This window comes from Passer montanus, unplaced genomic scaffold, assembly GCF_014805655.1.
Source record: "Passer montanus isolate IOZ18808 unplaced genomic scaffold, ASM1480565v1 scaffold7, whole genome shotgun sequence".
Taxonomy (NCBI): Eukaryota; Metazoa; Chordata; class Aves; order Passeriformes; family Passeridae; genus Passer; species Passer montanus.
In genome coordinates this window covers 1341460-1362895 of record NW_024372147.1, presented here as the reverse complement: position 1 = coordinate 1362895, position 21436 = coordinate 1341460, and the positions used below count along the sequence as shown (strand labels likewise).

At 45.4% G+C, this 21436-nt stretch overlaps 2 protein-coding genes across 6 annotated transcripts in view; both read right to left on the bottom strand.

Annotated features, from left to right (window-relative positions):
* The window catches only part of SLC35D2 (solute carrier family 35 member D2), a 59449-nt gene extending 53512 nt beyond the window's left edge, over window positions 1–5937 (bottom strand). For all 5 annotated transcript variants that reach the window (XM_039729751.1, XM_039729753.1, XM_039729750.1 and 2 more), the window contains exons 1-3: window positions 5665–5937; window positions 2852–2885; window positions 1177–1263 (exon numbers count right to left, since the gene is read on the bottom strand). In XM_039729751.1, the coding sequence (XP_039585685.1) occupies window positions 1177–1263; window positions 2852–2885; window positions 5665–5807 (264 nt within the window). In that variant the 5' untranslated portion in view covers window positions 5808–5937. The remainder of the gene's footprint in view (window positions 1–1176; window positions 1264–2851; window positions 2886–5664) is intronic.
* A 452-nt stretch (window positions 5938–6389) lies between these two features.
* On the bottom strand, window positions 6390–13573 carry ZNF367 (zinc finger protein 367). The gene is made up of 5 exons (XM_039729749.1): window positions 13179–13573; window positions 11908–12058; window positions 10047–10166; window positions 9544–9682; window positions 6390–8969 (listed from the first exon to the last, which is right to left on the bottom strand). The coding sequence occupies exons 1-5, from the start codon at window positions 13536–13538 to the stop codon at window positions 8729–8731; spliced, it is 1011 nt and encodes a 336-aa protein (XP_039585683.1). The 5' UTR covers window positions 13539–13573; the 3' UTR covers window positions 6390–8728.
* Window positions 13574–21436: the final 7863 nt, after the last annotated feature.

Below are 21436 nucleotides of genomic sequence, written 5' to 3'. Positions count from 1 at the left end.
AGCCGATTCGCTATGACTGGTCAAATCCAACACCACAAACAATATACACAGCAGGACTTGTGGGGAATGGAGGGAAGAAACTTCTCAAGGTCTACATAAGTTGCTTATACATGGAACTCAAAGCTACCCACTGGGAAACCTTCTTTCTTATTCTGGAATAACAAAGAAGGATTGTCCATTTTATAAATGATACCACAGATTTTCCTCCAGGACTTGTACATGTAGAAATGCCAATGATTTCAACATGCATTAAGAATGAACATATCTGTGAGACATCCATTGTAAACCTCACACTGACAGGAAGACAAGATTCTGCAGTAAAGATGTGGGCCTGAAAAGCTACACTATTTGATCCCTGCAGCAGGGCTGAGAACATTCCCTGTGTCCTGGAGCAAACACAACTGATAATCTGCAACCAGACATAAACACACAGGCTAATGCATCAAAGAAACATTCCAACAACACTGCATAGATGCAAAAATCTTTGACGATCATTGCTGTAGTCGCTTCACATCCTAGTTCCCAAACTGAGGTAAGAGGAGGTCCTCTCACATTTGTTCTGTCCTGCCTCTTTAAACCATATATATTTAAGGTCTGTATGATGCAGCTAGTTGCCACCTACAACATTTTCAATGGGCATTACACCTACAACATTTTCAATGGGCATTATTTTAGCCCCTCCAATGGACCACAAATCTTATACTGGGAGTCAGCTGCTCTGGTTTCTCATCTATCACATTTTTTTCTACTATTTTGTCACATGCTCCATTCATATTTCTAAGCAGTCTTTCTCTCTTCATTCTGTATTCAAAAGTCTTTCAGGAACACCTATCTCTCATTGATACCACAGAGACCTATATCCAGGAAAACCTTCCTCAGGAATGTGGAAGACTTCATCCTGCTGTATAGAGGTAAAATACCCTTCCCATGTGCTACATAACTAAATGGCAACAAATTTCTCTGCAAATAGAGTTTATGTCTATAGCCCAGACTAGAATATTGCAGAGAAATTAAAATTATCATATCAATTTTTAAATGAAACAATGATACAAAGAATCCCATCTGAAAAAGAAATGCAAATGTTTTTCTTGTCCCTGTAAGAAAGAACACTATTATAAGAAGTAACTCTTTCCTATTGAGACCACAACCTTCACAGGTTCACAAGGTGATCCTTACCTTCACAGGTATACTTTTGTCAAAATCAGGGAAGTGAACAATCTTATTTAGTTTTGACACATACAAGATAAGTATAGTGGCTGCCATCTAAACAAAAAGAAAAAGTGAGAAGTCATGTAAGAGCAAAATTGAAATATATGAATAAAAAACTGCTTTGAAGACAAAATATTTATAGGAATTTGACAAATGCTAGCTTTTATGTATTTCTGTAAAAGAACAGCACAGAATGAAATTAACAAATTGAAATAATTTTCCTCTTATTAAAACAATTTTTGCCAGCTATTTATTTAAAAGTAAAATACATATACTTTACAATCCTGAAGAAAATTAGTGGCATTCTGTGAAACAATGCACGCTGAGAAGGAGTTGTGAAAATAAAATAGGACACAATCCCAGATAAACCATTAAGTTTTTACTCAGAGAATTGTTTAGCCTGCAGAACCACTCCCAAAACTTTTTTTTGGTAATGCAAGATGGAGGTTGGGCATTGATCAGTCTGGTTGACAACATGAGGAAGAATTGTAAAGACGCAGACAAAATGAAGAAGAATATCTGGCCAATCATACATTACAGGTGTTAATGCTGCCCCAAGGAGTCAAAACAAAGGGTCAAATTTTCCTAATACAAAAAGACAGCAATCAACTATCTAGGGGATGAGGTGGAGTCATGTTCTGCAGACTAAAGCATTACACCATATCATATGTACTTTATATAATGTTCAGGAAAATCTTGGAAGGATCTGTCAACAAAAAATGGAAATGCCATTAAGTCTTTGATTCTGCAAAGACTCTTTTCCTTTTTTCTGCAAAGAAAAAAGCTGCATCAAGACATTAATTATTGCCACATTTTCTAGCCTTTCACTGAAACATGGTCTATGGTTTCTTGAGCAGTCTGGGTATGTAAAACTCTCTATCACATCACAAAGTCTTTACAAGACATTTTACTCTCTCTAGCACCTAACAGCAAAGATGTCAGACTTGTGGTACCCTGTTTTCAATACTTCCTCACTACTCTTTGCTGTGCAGCCTTGGCAGAAAGCAAATTCCCTATAAAATGTATTTGCCCAAACAACACTTGCTTCAAGGCTCCATCTTTATCAGTGATCCCTCTGCAGTGATACATTCTTCTTTATGGACCCAGGCCATAAGCATTTGAACTTTGGTTTTACCACCATGCCTCCTAACAACAAAAATAATAAAAACCATTTGTGCTGCCATGGTGCAACTTACCCATGGGCAAATAAAGCAAGAAAGAATCAAAATTTTGCACTGATACTACTGGAAAACTGCTGGAAAATGGGGAAAAATTTATGAGGAAATACATGGTTTGGCTACAAACAGGGGCAATATCTCTGCATGTAGTCTATAAAGGCTCAAGGATTCTCACAGAATGCATGCATTTGCTGGAACAAAGCTGGACAGTTTTAAAGGCCAGGTTCCTAATTACTGAACTTTACAAGGAGAAATAAATAGCATTCCAGTCTTTTACATGACTCTCTCCAGGCAATAATTTTGACTCAAGCTCAAAGTTGCCTGTTTTCAATGAAACAAATGACAGTTCCTTAAAGTGTATCTGATCCAGAAGACAAGCAGTTTACTGTAACTGTGATTTTGACCCCTAAAATCTACCTCAAAAACTAATGAATACTTTTAGTATACTTTACTTGTGAACATACCTGTCCAATTCCAAGAAACATTGGTGATGGGAAGCTGAAAAACATGAACAGACATTTAGTACTGAGGATGGAAATAAATAATTAGGAAAAATAAAAAAGTTAAAGTTTAAAACCAAAGTCAGCAATTAAACATGAGGATGACTGGCCTGTGTTTAAGAAGAGCTCAGGACTGCACTTATTGTAGTAGAAATATTTTATTTCTGCAGCCCAAATGATACATGTTGTTGTACAGCTGTACATGTACCCACATACAGTTGATCAATTCTGAACTGCTAGTTGTTTGGGGAATACTCGTAAGTGAAGGTAACACACTTAGAGAAGTCTTAATGCATCATTTCTTGAGTAGCTTCACATACACATTTTGAATCCTGAGATGGGATAGTGACTAAAGCATCTTGCAGTTGCTCTAACATGGAATTTGGTCTCTGCAATCCAAACATACTAGCAATATGTTTTTGTCAAAATCAAGTTCTTAGGTAAATATTGTAGAAACTTCTATTGTCTACTAACCCAGCTACATTCCTACTATAACCCTTCAGTTGGCTTTAGCTGAAAGCATGGATAGAATCACAGAATGGTTCAGGTTGGAAGGGACCTTAAAGATCATCTAGTTCCAAACACTCTGCCATGGGCAGGGACAACTCCCACTACTCCAGGTTGCTCAAAGCCCCATCCAGACAGGTCTTGAGCACCTCTAGGGATGGGGAGTCCACAACCTGTCTGGACAACTTACTTCAGTCCTTACCACTCTCACAGCAAAGAATTTCTTCCTGATATCAATCTAGACCTCCCCTCTTTCAGCTTAAGTCCATTTCCCTTTTTCCTATCACTACATGTCCTTCTCAAAAGTCCTTCTTGAGCTCTTCCCTGCTCCTCCTTCTTCCCCTTCCCAGCTCTTTAGGTAATGGAAAGCCACAATAAGGTCTTCCTGGAATCTTCTCCAGGCTGAACAACCCCGTCTCTCTCAGCATGTCTTCACAGGAAAGGTGCAGCCATCCTGTGATCAGAGCCACTGTGATTAGTGACCTCCTCTGGACTAGTTCCAACAGGTCCATGTCTTCTTTGAGCTGGGGGGCCCAAGACCTGGATGCATTATTACAGGTGCGGGTCTCACTAGAACAGGGGCACAGAATCCCCTTCCTTGACCTGCTGGCCACACCTCTTCTGATGCAGGCCAGGTGAGCTGCAAGCACACAGTGCTGGTTCATATTCAGCTTTTTACCACAAACACCCCCAAGTCCTTCTCCCCAGGGCTAGTCTCGATCCATTCTCCGTGCAGACTATATTTGTTCCTAGGATTGCCTCAATCCAGGTGCAGGTCATTGGCCTTGTTGAACTTCATGATGTTTGCAGAACTGCTGTTTTCCTACTTAGTGTGATGAGAAATATACATCTAATATTAACATAATTAATATGGATGAGAACAAAGCATTGACAAGAGAAACAAACAAGCTGACTCACAGAAAAAAGGCCATAAGAGCATTACAGTCCTAACACAGAGTTAGGAGCAACTGATAGCAAAAGAGGTCAGGGAAACAGAAGTATTGGGGGCAGGAAAATATAAGAAATAAGACTTCCATTTATAACCACACTTAAACTGCCTTTTGTTTAGTATTTTCAGCTCCCCCATATAAAGATGGAGAGTTTGCCCATCTGTACTACACAAATTGCTCCAGACATTTGTGATTTGCAGAGGCCTAAATATTTCCAGCAATGCTGTAAGGTGTTACTACAAAACTTAGGCTTACTGGTGGACATACTGTACTTGATCATCTCACACAGATGCGCTAGATGAATGCCAGGGACTTTCAGGGAGCTACAGTCTGTAGGATAAAAACCACTATAAAATAAAATCTCAACTTGCACCAAGTACCATTTACGAGACATATTAAATACAGCTGCTATATGTTCAAATAGCACAGAATGTTAGAAAATTACAGTAAGTTTGGCTTTTTAACTTTCTTTGAATTTGGGTTTTCTTTTTCTTATTTTGATTCAAGATGAGCTAAACCACAGCAAAAACAGAGCAAAGATTTTAAGTAAAACATGTTAGTGGTGACAAAAATGGCAGTCACAGGACAGTCATAGAATCATAGAATATCCTGAGTCACAAGGGACCCACAAGGATGATCGAAGTCCAACAGGTATACAAATCTAGATGGGGAAAGTTTGACTTGGATATGAATGTCTAAGTTCCTACTTCCCTCAGCTGCAAGACTAAGAGTAAAATGCAAAGTGTAAGACATGCAGTTTATGCCGTTGCTTCACACAGTGGCAGAATATGCTGATTATCACCAGGATTCTGTATGGGAACTAGAGCCATCAAGTCAAGGACGGAATCTCTCAGTGTTTTTATGATCAAACCATTTTACAAGGTTCACTTTTCATTTCTGGCTACCTCAGAAAAGAAAGACGCTGGAAGGAAGCCACTATTCGGCAGGAACAGTTAGAGGATACGCTCTTTCCCTCAGAGGTGTCTTAAGGTAGTGCGATCCTCCTGGAATAGCGCAAAGACAGGAGGAAAAGACGGGTGTTGTCGGAACTGTGCTTGCCGTCGGGCGGTGCTGCAGAACTGGTACATATTGGGCACGAGTGGGGTCTCAAATTGGAGAAACCGGCCCTGCTTCCAGCACATTACCCACCAGCTGGCTGCTCGGGATGACGAGCTGCACGGACGCCCGAGGGTCACGCCAGCGGGAAGGGGAACAGGAGCGGGAAGCTTCTCCGCCGGGCAGGGACAGCCCGGCATGGCCCGGCACGGGCTGCACCGGCACCCGCGGCGGGGGGGCCGCCCGCTCTGCCCCGGCGCTCACCTGTAGGCGCTGAGGAGCGCCTTGTTGACCAGCACGGTGAGGAAAGAGCACGTCCCGTAGAAGAGTGCCGAGAGCACCCTGGGAAGTGCCGGGGACGCGGCGGCGGCGTCCGCCTCCTCCCCCGCGGCCTGCCCGGCGCTCATGGCGGCGACGAGCGGCGGCGAGCAGGGCCGCACAGCGGGCTTGCACCAGGGTGGCCGTGAAGAGGCCGCTCCTCCTCCTTCTCCCCGGCCCGTCCCCAGACGGCGGCGGCGGCCCCGGGTCCCGGGCGCGGCGGCCCCGCGGGCGGGTCTGGAGCCGCGCCTCGCCTGCCGGGNNNNCGGCGGCGGGGCTGGCTCCGCGCGGGGCGCCCGGCGAGCCGCCTCAGCAGCGCCCGGGCTGCAGCCCGCTCCCCAGAGCGCCCGGCCGTGCTGTCAAACCAGGCCGGGGGCAAAGCGGGGCCTCTGCGGCCCGCCCGCGGAAGGGAGAGGGGCGAGCCCCGCGGGGACTGTGCTGCAGCCAGCCCTTAGCGCCCACAGAGCTCGGCCTGGGCTTCGCGCGGAGGGACGGATTCTCACAAGTTCCTGAAACTGTAAAAAACTATTTGCCTTGGATGGTTTAACTTGTGTCAAATTTCAAGGGACAGGGAAAATAAACACCTTAAACCTTCTCTGCAACAAGTCGGGCTGTCAGAAACAAGGAAGACACCGCGTATTTAGTAATTACCAAACAGCACACATTAAACCTGAAAATTAAATCAAGTTTTTATTCAAAGCATCTATTAGAATGACAGCACATCAACTCTTCTGCTTTTAACTCATGCCAAACTACAACTTAAATCTTTCAAAGCACCAAACAATTTCTTGTATGTAATCACTTAATAAAACAAAAAGCAGTCTTCCACATCCCATCTTCATCTTGTCATGATCCAAAACTGCTTCAGCTGTCTGAATTTGTCTATGGCAAAGTACAATCCAGTGTACTTGTCATACTTCAAAGACCTGAGGAAATATTCTGGCCGACTGAAAAGAGAAATTTAAAAACCTCAAACCCAACAACCAAAAACACCCACCAAAAAACCCACAACCAATCCTGATGAAGTAATATTCCAGTCTGCAAGTGGCTGGTAATTACAGTCTTCTGCCCTGTGAAATACTGCTCAGGAGGAATTCCGAGTTATGATTCAGAATTACAACAGATGTATGTTCAGGGCTCAATTCGGGATCAGACTATTCACGTGAAGCCAGATGAACAGTCAGAAGCACTTAATATCTTTTAGAAAGCCAAAACCTACATACGTTAATGAATTACCAGTTTTATGCAGGCAAAGAAGCCTTATATCACTAGTGTCTACTATTTTTTTCAGAAGCTGAAGCAGAAGTTAAACCGTATCACTGGTGCAAAATTATTTACAATCAATGAAAGACATTTTCTTTTTTTAATTATTCAATTACTTTTTTGTTAAGTGCATCAACACAGGATTTAAACAAATTGGGTTAATGAGATTTTCAACCACAAAAGGTTATCAGAGAACATACTTCAACAGCTGCAGTTTCTGATGTAAAACCCCTCTACTTTTCTGGAACAGCTGTATGCAATCTGGTCAGCCTACATCAAGTGATTGACAAAATGTTTTCTTCCTTTTCAGTTCAACTGAGAGGGAAAGAGGCTTTCCCTTCTCATCTGAATTTCCTTACTTCCAACAAGAGGAAGAAGTTAAAGCAAGCAGGTCAGTAAATACACATTATTAATATCCCCTTAAGCAGTAGCTTAACAACAACAACCAACAACAAAACAACACACAAAAAGTCCAATCTGAAACAAAGTTTTGTTAGCATATTAGGAATCTCTGGCTGCCTTCAAAGCAAAATATGGTAAAAGATCACCAAGAGACAATGCTACTGAAAGTACACAACATTCACAAAGTGACAAGATACCCTGTTAAACATTTTATATCAGCATCTGAGTACTAGGCAGCATTCTGCAACTTCATTTATTTGGGAAATATATGAAATCACACTGTTAACACACTTGTAACTACCTTTGGAAGCCTATTTCCTAGTTGTATAGTGAATACTTTTCTGCAGTGTTTATTTTTATAGCTGTGCTATTGTTAGTGAACAAAAAATCGGCATGTTATGCTGGAGTAAAGCAGTAAGGTGGCTTTATGCACAGTAAGTATGGAGGCTTCTATTTGCTAATCATTATAAAAGCAATACTTTAAAACTTAGTGTTTGCTAATAGAAGACCTAGAATAGTTTATTACAAATTCATACCACCCTGTAAATAACGCCTTTATTAACAAAATCAAGTGCCAAATCACTACAGGGCCCAAAAACCTGAAAAAAATATCACCAGTTCTTTACCTTTTTCTAGACTTTGCAAGACTAATCATTTTCACATAAAACAATGTGCAAAACTTCCCAACTACACATATGTTAGGAATAACAAGTGCTACCAAGAGATTCTGCTGAAATCAAATAAAAAAAAATGTGAAGCAGCAAAGTCAAGCCTCATACCTTGAGCAGTCACAGTGAAGATATTCCCTGCATGAAGCATTTTCTTTCCCTGTACAAGTTGAGATAACTAACCTCTGCCCTTTGCCTTGGAGATGCTAGGTAAAGATATACTGATATGAAAAACATGGTTTCATTGCTGTTTAACAATATCCCCAGACTCATCACTTTGCTGGATAGTCAAATAAATACTTTTTTGTCAGCCCTCTTTGGCCACGTGTACCATTCCTGCTAATCACGGACACTTTGTTCAGGAAGTGTTTCCTGTGAAATCTGCTTCAGATAAATGAGTTAACCTTGCAAAATCTAGCTTCCCATGACACATAAATTTGTCAACCCTGCCTTATGCAGTCCCATATTTACAAAATACTTAGAAATTTTACATCTGTCTTCTACCCTATCAAAAGTGCAATTCTCTCACCCCATGTTATGGGGCAACAACATTCTTCATAAATTCTACAGAATAGCAGCCTATTATAAGCAAATAAGGTGCTTAGCTTATGCTTGGGATCTAACTGGTTAAGTAACACCAGAAAGTACATTTTTTATGGGCAGACTGCTCCTCCTATCTACTGTCGCAGGGGTGCCACAGCTAAGTTTGCCAGCTCGATGAGCGCCAGCGCGCCATGCATGCGCTCACGCTGCTCCTGGAGGCGATGGTGGCGGGCAGCTGAATGGGCGCTGTTTTTCTCTTCATCATCCTCTTCATCAGACTGAAGATACTCCATTGGGTCCTGCTGTTCCTGATCCGTTTTCTGGATTGCTTTGGTCTTCAAAGCAGGAGCACGCTGCTCTCTAGTCTCCCAGTACCTATAACATCAAACACGAGGAATACTTGTAAAATACACACAGCTGACTCGCACACCAACAATTCAAAATGGGCAAAAACCTCCCAAGAACTACCTTGCATCCAACTGGGCATTGCACTTGGCTTTACTTTTCAGCCCTTATATGGTAGTATTTAAGCTGTCAGAGACCTTCTTTATTCAGTATTTTAAGTGTAAAATGCCCAAGTGAACATCTGTGACAGATTTCTTGTCTCCATGGTGTTCTCAGCAGGCATTTCGTCCTAGGCATATAGTACCTCTCACACAAATGCAAATTCAGCAAAACTGTAGCACTAGATATAGCAGGTGTTGATCAAGCGAAAAAAGTATTTAAGCAGAGAGCAAACACAAAACAAACCAGTAAGGAAAAAACTCTCATCAGGAACTTTGTCTTGACCAGGAGTTCATAATTCTTCAAGGAGAGGCACGGCTGTGCTGATGTGTACTGGAAGAACATAGTTTTGCTTTCTTGGGGGGTAACTATCCCAAAGAGTAAATGCTGTGTCAGACCACTCTTTTAAGTATTTTGAGAAAGATGACAACATGAGGGAACTTACTTTGCTAGCCACTCGGCCACAGCTTTATTGTCAGCCGTCTCCTTCTTACTCAGCCTGTCCGTGAGCTCTTCCCTCTTCAGTCGGGCATAGGGATGTTTGGGACAATGACGGTTTGCATGTGTGAACCTGCTTAAACAGCCTTAAAAAACGCAGAGTGACAATGAAGAATGTGTTACAGAAAGCAGCCAACCAAAGAAAGTGTAACATCTGTGGGATGGAAATGCCATTGAATCCACCCTTCCCCATTCACAAAACCCTAGGTTTTGTTGAAAACCAAAAGTTCATAACATGCCCCATTATTTTATACATTAGTATCCACTGACAGAGAATGTATGCAATCTTTAGATACACACTTGCAGAATTAGGCAGATTCTGAAAGGCTCTTCCCTTTCCCTAAAAGTTCCACCAAATTTTAACTCCAAAGCTTTTGCAATGTGAACAGGCATACATTTCCAATATTAGTCTGACCCCAGAAAGCTGCAAATCATTCTCTGATAACTTACCATTCTCTGAGCAGACAAAAGGCTTCTCTCCTGTGTGGAGACGCTGGTGAGTTTTGAGCTGCCCACTCTGCACAAAGGCTTTCCCACAGTCTGGGTAGTCACATAAATAAGGCCTTTCACCTAAAAGTAGTAACAGAAGAGATTTGTGAAAGATGACTAGAAGTGTCATAGTACCCAGTGGCAGTCCCTGGCTTCAACCTGGTACAAGCAAGCTCTCCTTTTACCCACTGAGAAACTTGTACCTACTTAAAAAATCCTTGAATACTTAGAAGTGCATGCTCTGTGTTACTGAACAATATACTTATTTCCAAAGAGAAAAAAAACTTGTACTTTTCCTTGTCATATTTTCTGATTTAAGACTCATAGATAGCACTCCGTAAGTTTTGTGAAACTGTGCAGATGTAGAGCAAGAAATATGGGCAAGTAATTGGACAAGTAATGTAATTCAGGTTGTAACCAGAAAAATTTTATCCTTACCATAGCCTGAACTAGGGTAAAATATCTGAGGTCTACATTACTACAATGTTATGGCAATACCTCATTAGGAGAAATATGTCTTAAAAAAGTTATAATGATAGAGGCTGCATGAGAAACTTATTCCAGATTTAAGTTTTCTCAAATCAGTCATCAAGGAAGGGTTCTCCATGCACAATGCAACCAGAAGAACAAAGGTAGGAGGTGTCTCCTTCCTCAAGCAGATCTGACTGCACACACTACACAAAGGTATGCCATGCCACTGCCCTCAGGAAGGCAACAAAATGAGGGTGAGTCTGGCTCACTAACTCAGAGGAATGACGGGGAAAGCTCTACTCAGTTAAATAGTTCTTACAAGTTCAACATGTTGTAGGACCGAGTGAAATAACATATTTTGACCAAAAAATGAGAAATGCTGTTGTTTAATATCATTATCTAGATTAGTCATAGTGACCTGAGTCAGAAGGAGATAGTGAGCCAAGGCTTTTGTGAGATTTTGTTTGGTTGGTTTGGGGGGAGTGCTGGTGATTGTGTCTCTATTGTGAGCTACATTTGTTCATATGTTATGGTAAACAAGGTGTTCTGTTGAAGAAATAAAATATATTTGCTTGGTTTAAAAAAAACCCAAACAGCATCTTGAGTTTAAGCTCAGCTGAGTATTGAGCAAGTTCATCATACATTTTAACTTAACTGCAAATCACCTTCTAAATACAGTTCAGTAAATTAGCATGATTTCCTCCACCCCAGAAAATTAATTCTAGGTGGTAGGAAAAAACAACTGGGTGGTGATTTTAAGCATGTGGACTCTTCCCTCAATATTTAAGCACACTTCCTAGGATGTGACAAGCCTGAAGTTGCCAGCCACTTTTTAAGTTACTGTAACCTCTTAGAGCAGAACTTCAATTGTGATGTGAAAAATACATCAGCAAGGAGAAAACAAATCACAAAGAAGAGGCCATCAGGATATAGAGTGCTACCAAGCTCAAGAACAGAGGACCAATCCCAAGACTAGTTCTTTTTCTTCTTCAAAGTGCTTATGTGACATTGACAGATCCATCAGGATATAGAGTGCTACCAAGCTCAAGAACAGAGGACCAAGCCCAAAGTGCTTATGTGACATCGACAGACAAAATGTTTACACATTTGACTATACTATTACAGCCCAAATTGCTGCTACACTTCCCCATGACAAATATGGGTACAAAGACTTTGATTGAGTTAGTTACAAGCACTGAGAGCAAAGTACGGTTAATTTAGCAGTTACAACAGAATCATAACAGGTCAAGTTCTTTGGGGTTCCTTTATGTTTGTTTGAGGGGATTTAATTCCTTCGCTCGTGCTTCCTAAGTGGCTCTCCCCAAGTTATTCACACCCTCCTCTTACTCACCGGTGTGAGTTCGTTTATGGGCTTGCAGTGACTTCTCTCGTGGAAAGACCCTGTTGCAAATATTGCAGCGTATCCTGCTGGAAGAGTGCTCTCCTTCACTGATCAGGTCTCGGACGGTGTCTGCTCTTGGACGGCCACGTCTTATTCCATCCTGGGTGTAAATAAAGAGGCAACTAAACCGAGGCACTTACTCTCCCATGCTGTCTGGCCAACTGGCACAGCATTCCCTGGAGCTATGGTATGACCAAGGATGACGCTGTGACAGCACAGAGCCACACCAGACTGTGCCCAGCTCATTCCTAAGGCCTGGGCAGGAGGGGAGATGACAGTCACCACCATGTGCTCAGGAGCTTGGGGAGGAACTGACAGCTCACAGAACGGGTCAGGTTGAAAGGGAGCACAGTGGGTCATCTGCTCCAACCTCCCTGCTCGGTCACTCTAGAGCACATGGCACAGGATTGTGTCTAGGCAGTTCTGGAGTATCACCAGGGACAGAGACTCCAAAACCTCTCTGGGTAACCTGTGCCAATGCTTGGTCAGCAACACATAAAGAAATTCCTCCTCATACTGAGGTGGAGCTTCCTGTGTAGCGGTTTTTGCCTATTGCCTTTTTTTCCTACAGCTTGTCACAAGCAGATCCTAGCTCCATCTTCTTGGCACCCTTGTAAGATACTCATATCCATTAATAAAGTCATCTCAGTCGTCTTTTCTTAAGGCTGAACAGGTCCAGCTCCCTCAGCCTATCCTCATAAAATAAATGCTCAGGTCCCTGAATAATCTTTGCTGTCCTACACTGGACCCACGCCAGGAGCGCCATGTCTCTCTTGTACTGAGGAGCCCAGAACGGGACAAAGCACTCCAGGTGCGAGGATAAGAGCTTTTAACAGGTCCAGCTCCCTCAGCCTATCCTCATAAAATAAATGCTCAGGTCCCTGAATAATCTTTGCTGTCCTACACTGGACCCACGCCAGAAGCGTTTACACGTTTGTCTCTCTTGTACTGAGGGGGGACAAAGAGAACGGGACAAAGCACTCCAGGTGCGAGGAGAGCGAGGATAAGAGCTTTGTCGGTGGCGAGGGTGTTCTTTTTTTCACTTTTTAAAGGAAGGGGGACGGGCACCGACTCCGTACCCCGCTCTTCCCCGCGGCGCGCGCGCCGTTGCCGGAAGTGACTTCACTTTAAATGCCCGGGCGGAAGCGCGGGAGGAGCGCGCGCCGCGGAGTCGCCCTGTAAGCGCGCGGCCCGCCCGCCCCCGCGCGCCGCGCCCTCACCTTCAGGTGCCGGTGCCGCCCGGCGCTGCCCGGGCTCCCCGCCTTCTCCTCGTCCCCGCCGGCCGCTCTGCCCGCTCCCCCGCGGGGCGGCGGGAGCGCTGACGGGCCGGCGGTGCCGTCCCCGCCGCCGGGGCTGAGGGTCACGTTGTGCGCGTTCTCGCCCCAGCGCCAGGGGTAGACCATGAAGTCGCTGAAGCCGGGGCTGGTGGGGACGGGCGGGACGGGCATCGGCTCCTCGCTCCCGCTCCCCCCCGAGGAGGGCTTGATCGGGGTGGTTTTGATAACGGAGACCAGGACGCGCTTCGGAGAGTCCTGGCAAAAAATCACCGAAGGGGGGCCCGGCGGGAGCCGCTCCGCCATCGCCGGGCAGCGGGCAGCGGCGAAAGGAGCGCGGAAAGAGAGGGAAAGGAGGGCGCTCCGCGACGGCACGGCCCCGCAGTCCGCGCCCGTGTCCCGGAATGGGCCGTGCAGCTGCACGGAGGTCCCGCGGCCGTCGCCACCTGTCGCCGCCCGGGCTCGCCTCAGCCGCTCATCACAGAGGACGGCGGCTCCCTGTGGTCTCGGTGGCTCGCCCTCCGCACCCCTCCGCCTCCGCAGCCACCCCCGAGCGGATCCGCCAAGTCAGCGGCGGCTCCCGGCCATGGCAGCGGCCGGAGCGAAGCAGTCACAGCGTCCCCGCACCTTTCCGAAGCGACGCCGGCCCCGCTGGCAGCCCCGGTCCCGGCGATGCCCGAGGAGGAGCCGCCGCCGCCGCCGCGATACCTCCGCGCTCGCAGCCCGGGCCGAGCCCCAGGTTTTCCCGCGTTACGTTTCGCGCCCGAGCGCAGCCAATCACCCGGCCCGGCGCGAGTGTCACGGGGAGTCCGTTCCCGCCGGCCAACCGCTGGGCGGGAAACGCGGCAGCCGCGCCTCTAGGGGCGGGGCCTGAGGGCGAGGCCTTGCGGCTGCTGCCATTCTATTGGGCAGAAGCCGGGCTCACGGCCCCGCCAGAGGCGCTGATTGGCCCGCAGAGCCGGGGGCGGGGGCAGGCCGGGGCGGCACGCCCGGGCAGGTTTGGCGCGCTGCGGCGGTGGGCGGGCTGCGCGGGCCAATCCCGGGCGGCGCAGCGGAGTTGGCGCGCCCGGCGGCTTAAAGGGGTCGTCTGGCGGTGGGACGGCGGGTCGTGCCTTCCCTTCCCTGGGGCGGGGGAATCTCTTTCGTTTCCCCTGCTGGAGCCCTACCCTCAGCGGCGGACACACCTGGGAGCGAACCTGCGGGATGGGAGGGTACCCCAGTGAGCCGCCTCCGCGGGGATCGTGGGCCGGGCGGGGTCGGGCCGGCCCGGCCGTTATGGCGCTGGCAGGGCCGCCCGGGGGCACGCCCCGTCCAGCAGCGGTGCCCGTGGCAGAAGGGCACTCGTAGCTGTACAGCTACATGCACCGGTCCCGGTGCAGGAGACGTTGTCACGGCCCTCGACTCGGGAATATTAGGAGGTTTTTAAAGTAGGTGGTATTTTAAGAGGATGGTGCCAGACTTTATTCAGTGGTACCCAGCGATAGGACGAGCAGCAGTGGCCCTAAACTGAGACATGAGAAGCTTCACCTCAACGTAACAGCTTCTTTGCGTTGAGTGTGGTAGAGAACTAAAACATAAGAAGTTTCCCCTCAACATGAGGCTGCTCCAGTCTGAGAACATAACTTGCATTTATTCCATTAGTAGCTAAATTTTGAGGCCAGTATCAGGAGCACAGAGAAGCCACGGAGCTGTAAACATGGTGAGTTTTTTTCCCCCGGGTCTATTTTGTTCACAGTTCATATGCTGCTGACTACTGCCTTGTAAGAGTGTTGGCAAACATCATGACTGATAGGAACAGGAAAGTCCAGGGAAGAGCAGGTTTGCAGCATATGACTGCTAAGTGGTGCCCTTTTGCATAACCAGAAAAGCCTACCAGCAGAGGCTGTAATACCGGGCTGCAGCATTCCTTATCCATCCTGAGATCAGTAGCACTTTCATTCTGAATTGTAGTTGAGTTTGCTTCAACTGCTCTTTTAAACTAACCAAAAATCCTTAAATGTTTGCTTAGGCAAATTTTTGTCCATTGTTATGCTATCCCAGCTTCTCAAAGTCAGTGTTACATGTTGAAGTCCATTACTACATTATTACATGTTGAATTCCCATTACTATGCCAGGTCAGGCCTTCCTTACCAAGCCAGAAAGAAAATGTTGCAGCTTGTAACTTGTGTTTCCAAAATGAGCAAACAGGTTTCCACATGCTTGGATCTGACCCCCTTGAAAACCTTTGGCCCTGAAAATAGCCCACAGTAAATAGTTCTGGCCATATAATGATGTTGTAGAGGAATAGTAATACAGAAAAATATGCTAAAATCTACTTTAAAATTTAAAATAAGGGAAAAATTATTAATGTTAAAATAATTGCACCCCAAAACCAAACTGCAAATACTTTTCATAACTTTCCAAAACTACATGCCTAATGCTTCAGGTAGTACATGTAGCTGCCGAAAAACTCCAGTGATGGATGGAATTAACATTGTGAGCTGGTGTACAGAACTGTAGATATTGGGAATGGTGCAGTGCATTGTGAGCAACTGAATATCTCCAGATTTTACCTGTGCTGCCCCAATGTACACATTATGTTTTGTGATGATTTTCAAGGGCCTGGCAGCAGATTAACTTATTTATGTGGATCTTGTAAATTTTTCTAACGCCAGCTAATATAATTTTGTTAACAGAGGCAGCACAAGAGAAGGGAGAAGTTAGTTGATGCACATTTGATATTTTAACTGTTCTGAACAATATAGTGTTTCATGTTGTAATAGCCATAACCAAAGAGAAGTGAACTGTTTCTCCAGATCCTGCCACTGGAAGAAAAAATGGGCATATAAAATGTGTCTGGCCTAGAGGGCTTAAAACACACTGCTTTTCAGTACACAGTCATAAGTATTGTGATGTGCTATTAAAATAGTTCATGTAACATGTAAAACCTGTTCCAAAGTAATCATCTGAACTGCAGTGTCTCAGCAATATTATATATGTTTCCTTTTAGCATTTTGATGCTATGCTACTAGCTTAATGTGTGTTGTGGTTTGACTGTGGCTAGATTCCAAAGCCTCTATAACTTCCCTCTGCAGCTGGACAGAGGAAAGAAATTTTAACAAAAGCTTCATGGGTTGAGATAAGGACTGAGAGAGATCACTCACCAAATATAATCATGGGCTAAACAGGCTCAACTTAAGAGATATGAAGGCAATTTGTTACTGACAAAATAAGAGCAGGATAATGAGAAAGTAAAATAAGCCTTAAAAACAGCTTCCTGCCACCCTTCCTTCCTTCCTTCCAGCTCTGCCTCCTACCCCAGCAGCACAGGGAGACAGGGAATGGGGGTTATGGCCAGTTCACTCTTTTACAGGGTACAGTCCTCCAAGGACAGGCTGCTCCAGCCTGGGGCCTCCCTTGGGTTCACAGACTCCTTTGTGCATCCACCTGCTCCGGCCTGGGGCTCCTCCACCAGCTGCAGGTGGATCTCTGCATCCCCATGGAGCTCCATGGGCTGCAGGGCACAGCTGCCTTGCCAAGGTTTGCACCAGGCTGCAGCAGAACCTCAGCTCTGGTGCCTGGAGCAGCTCCTCCTCCTTCTCCACTGACCTTGGTGTCTGCAGAGTTGTTCCTCTCACGTGTTCTCTCCCTACTCTGGCCACAATAACAACTTTGTTTTATCTTATCTTAGATCTGTTATCACAGCAGTGTTATCACCATTTCTGCCTGGCCCAGTCTTGGCCAGTGGCACGTCTGTATTGGAGCCACCAGGGATTGGCTGTGCTGGACATGGAGGAAGCTTCCTGCAGCCTCCCACAGAAGCCACACCTGCAGCCCTTCTACCTCCAAAGCTTGCCCTTGCAAACCCAATTCAATTTTTGTGTAGAAACAAGAAAAAGTTCTCTATGAGAGTTAAAGGACCAAAATAATGAAACGTGATACAACCTATAGTCACATCAAATCCTGCTTGTTACAACAAAGCATGCCTTTTATCACACATTGTAAAATTGTAAAATGATAGGGAGCAAGGATTCAAGAGACAGCAGGAAAAATACCTGTGTTGTATCTAGCTTGTTAGACTCAAGATGGAAATGACAATTAAGGAGTTTGAGGATAGTAAACTTGCAGAGATAAAAACAACTAACTGAAACAGAACAAAACATGTCAAATAAAGATGAAAATATGTATTCTACCTCTTTAAAGCATGCACTTTAGATTATGGCCTTTAGGCAGATAATAGCAAACAATCACATTGGATGTAACTTTATTGTTATGTTATAATATGGACTTATGTAAAACCTTAGCAATGGTAATAATATCTTTTATCCTAGTCTTTATATTTTTTAAGTTTCTGGATTTCCTGTCTGAGCATTCAGATTCCACTCTAGGAATCACATTCACAACCTGTGAGACTTTCACTGCTGGTACTGAGACCCCTTTGCAGTGGGTGGCTCCAGTGACCTCACGGGTGCCCCATTTGAATCCCTACATGCACCATACTCACACTGTCAGAAGCTCCTTTTACCATCTTGACCCATGTTTCCCATAGCATTGTCCCAGATGCTGGGTTCCTCGAAGTATTTTGATCATGATGCAGCGACTCAGCAGCAGCACGTGCTGTTTCTAAGGAATCCCTGGGCTTTTACACCCTTGCAGTCTATGCACCCACCCTTCATGCCCCTTGTACTTGCCTCTTGGTCCAATGGTGATATTTTTGGCTGAGGTCCTCTCCTTGCTCATTGGGTCCTGCAGAGTCTCTAGGTGAGTGGCCACCCCCACCCCTACCAGCTAGCACCAAGGTGCCCTTTCTTAGTACAAGGTCAGTGCCTGTTCCTGGCTCATTTGATGCACTCCAACTATTTGCTGCCAGCCAGGGCACAATGTCCAGCTCACACACAAAGCTCTCAGCATTAGGTGTACTCCTTTATGAGCACGTCCATCTTTGGTGATGCAGCTCTCTTTTTGGCTTAAGACTTCATGTAATCAATTTTGCGTAGTAGAATTGTGTTGCTGGAAAATGTATGAGATAGCCAGATCCTCTAAGTGACACAGTGTTAGCCTCTCTACCTGTCCTGGTGCCCATCCATGTGATGTGCTCAGGATGTGTCACCCTCAGGCAGGAGAGATGTGGGCACTAGAAAATGAAATGTCCAGGGATGAGAAAGTATGGAAGGTCAAGGCCAGGATGACCCTTGCTGGTGATTAGATACTTAGCTGCAAAGGTCAGAGAAACACCAGTCACCATTCTCAATTCTGTCTCTTGTAGTTAGGCACTTCTGCACCTTGGAAAAAAAAAAAAGAAAAAAAAAAAGCAAGGGCTGTTTTGGTAAAGATGCCATATGCCATTTCTACACCTGCTAGGCAGCCTTGTGTAGGGTGCTGTTCTGTGCATGTGAGAAATCCACTTGAGGAGAGAATGTGGACGGAACAGCCACTTAGGCAGGCAGCCCTCATCTTCACTTAACATGAGTCACCTGCTGTCAGAAAGGTTAGGCACCTATGCCCTGTATTACAACTACAAGCTTCAGGCTTTGCATGCAAGTATGTAATCATGCTGAAGCCATCGCTATTTCTTTCTGGTAGAAAATTCCAGACAGAGCACTTGTTTACACTTTGCCAGTAAAATTCAAGTTTTCCTTGTCTGTCTCCATTGTTTGTGTAAGTATGTAACTTGACAATCACACACTGATTGCACACAGTGAAAAGCTGTGAAAGGAATGAGAGGGAGGTGTTTTTACAAACAAACTGAGGGCCTGCTGGTAGATAGAGCCAGATACTGATAGGTGAAAGAAGCAATAATAGCAACCATAAATTCCAGAGGAATTCCACTAACTGAAACAGACTGTTACTCACCCAAGGCCACGCTAAATTCCTGGAGCTAGAGAAAAAGAACAGAGACACAAAGAAAAGGGAAGGGGGGGAGGATGCACATTAGAAGAGGGTCTGTATTAGGCAATTTGGGAAGTCTGTACCTCTCAGTTACCTAAGACAATGGGGAAGAGAGAAGGAAATGGGGCTGAGAAATTAGGATAAAAGGGAGGATGCATCCCCCAGCAATTTGACAGATTCCATGGGGAATTGCCCCACGACCTCTCCTTTTATTCATTAATAAAGCTATGGGACTCCACTGTCACTTTTTTGGACATAAAAACCTCTGGCATTTTGGATTATTTTTCCTGACATCTTCAAGCAAAAAAGAGATTGCAAATTACTTTCATTTGTCATGCAAGACTTTTAATCAGTTTGGAGGTTGGAATCTCTTACAGAAATTTTGTTTTGATTGACAGCTCAGAGCATCAGAAAACTAAGGATTTTCCTAAATCTTTACGTTAATTTTAGGAAAGTTAATTTTACAGATAAAAACAAGATATATTTATAGCAAACACTGTTTTTGGCTGTCATTGTGGAATCTCTCTGAGCAGTTAAACACCAAAAAAAAGCCAAATCCCATGGAACACCAAATCTCTAATCTTACTGCTGAAATATATCTGAATTTCTCATATTCATCCCTCTCCAGAGATACTATGACCTTCAAAGTACCTATTAAAGTTGTAAGGACATTACAGTAAGTGATGGCACTGACTAATGATGTTTGTCTGTCATCTTTCATATACAGCATAACTTTGATTCAAACTTGTAGAATATTTAAATAAAAATATTTCTAAAAAACTTTCTGGATAAAATGTGTACTGAGGAAATCTAGTGTAGATGCTGCAATTGATACCAAAAGGCTCCAAAAAGATCTGTAAAGCTTTGGCGAGATTTTTGATATTTGTAGTAATGTGATGCTGTTAATGTCTTTCTCCAGATTAGTACACAGCAACGTAACTGTCAAGTTCCTTCTGGGTAGCTACATTTTACAACATAAGAACTGTGCAGAAATAATGATATTTTTCTTTTGTTGACTGATATTTTTCGGCTTTAAATTTGAACCACTTCAGAGCCTGAGAGATTTGACTCAACTACCAGGATTTTGTAAAGCTCTTTGCAAGCAGCTAATTGCCTGAAGTTACTGTCATTAATTCCATGCAAAACAGTTTGCATCTCTTGAATGAAATTGAAACTTGAAAGGGCACTAAGTCCAATTAAATTAGTTTTATTCTGCAGTAAGCATGCCCTGCAAAAGTGGGTCTACATGAGACCCAGGAAAGATGCAATGACTATGTTCAAGGCTTGGAATAATCTGTAGAGGAAACACCTTATTTTGTTTTAAAGTGGTGTCCACAGATTTATCAGCATCCCAGAATGAAGAGAGAACAGGGCTGTCTTTAATCCTGCCTTTTGAAACATAGCAAGAATTCTGATACTGTTTCAAGTTACTGTAATAAGGATAAAATTAATTTCAAAAGCATGTGGTATATACAGTGAAATTGTCATGATAAAGGAAGTGGTGGTTTCACGTGAACGATCGAAATAAATACACCCTCATCACAGAAATCAAGACTGCAATCGCCATTCTTTGGGCAATGGTGGCTGAAGGGCTAAGATTTTGTTGCTACTGCGGCTGTTAAAAGAGGCACTGATATTTCGGCCGTCCTGCTGCCCGTCCTCTGCGGAAAAACGCCTTGATGAGTTTCTTGGCATGTCACTGTTGGCCATACTTCTTGAGATATTTTTATTTCGAGACAGCAAAAGTACTCGCAGCTGGGTCCAGAACCGTGAGCAGCCGAAAAGGCCCCTGGAGGCGTGCTTCACTGAGCTCTGTCACGGCGGGGCTGAGCGGCGGCCGGGGAGCCCCACGCTGGCTGTGGCTGCCCGGAGCCGCCCTCCGAGCTCGGCTGAGTCCCGCTGCGGCACCGCGGGCCGCGCTGCCGGACGGGCCCCGCCGCGGCGTTTCGGACCTGACTACCTTATCTAAGCGTGTCGGCCACCCATAGCAGGGCTACCCTGGGGAACTCCCAGGGCGAGCGAGCGCCTCTTTCGCTGGCGCCACTTGTTGAGGACGCAGGTTGTACCGAAGGACCCGCGGCGACGCCGTTTGCGGCGGCACCGCGTCTGAGGCGCGGCTGCCGGGCCCACGCCCGATGAATAACAGAGCGGCGCACCGCATTGGTTAGCGGCTGTGATTGACAGCTCCGGCCTTGCGCGGTGATTGGCCGCAGCTGGGCACGCGGGGCGGGGCGGAGCCTGGCGCCGGGATTGGCCGCTCTGTTACTCGCCGGCGGCGCGTGCGGGCGGTGGGCGGGCTCGGCCGTGCTCGCAGGCGGCGGCGGCGGCGGGTGCGC

Coding starts and splice junctions, on each gene's coding strand:
- ZNF367 (XM_039729749.1), bottom strand. CDS start 13,538: ATGGCGGAGCGGCTCCCGCCGGGCCCCCCTTCGGTGATTTTTTGCCAG. Junction 10,167..11,907: donor CCATAAACGAACTCACACCG/GTGAGTAAGAGG, acceptor TACTACTTTTAG/GTGAAAGGCCTTATTTATGT. Junction 8,970..9,543: donor GTGGCCGAGTGGCTAGCAAA/GTAAGTTCCCTC, acceptor TTGATGTTATAG/GTACTGGGAGACTAGAGAGC.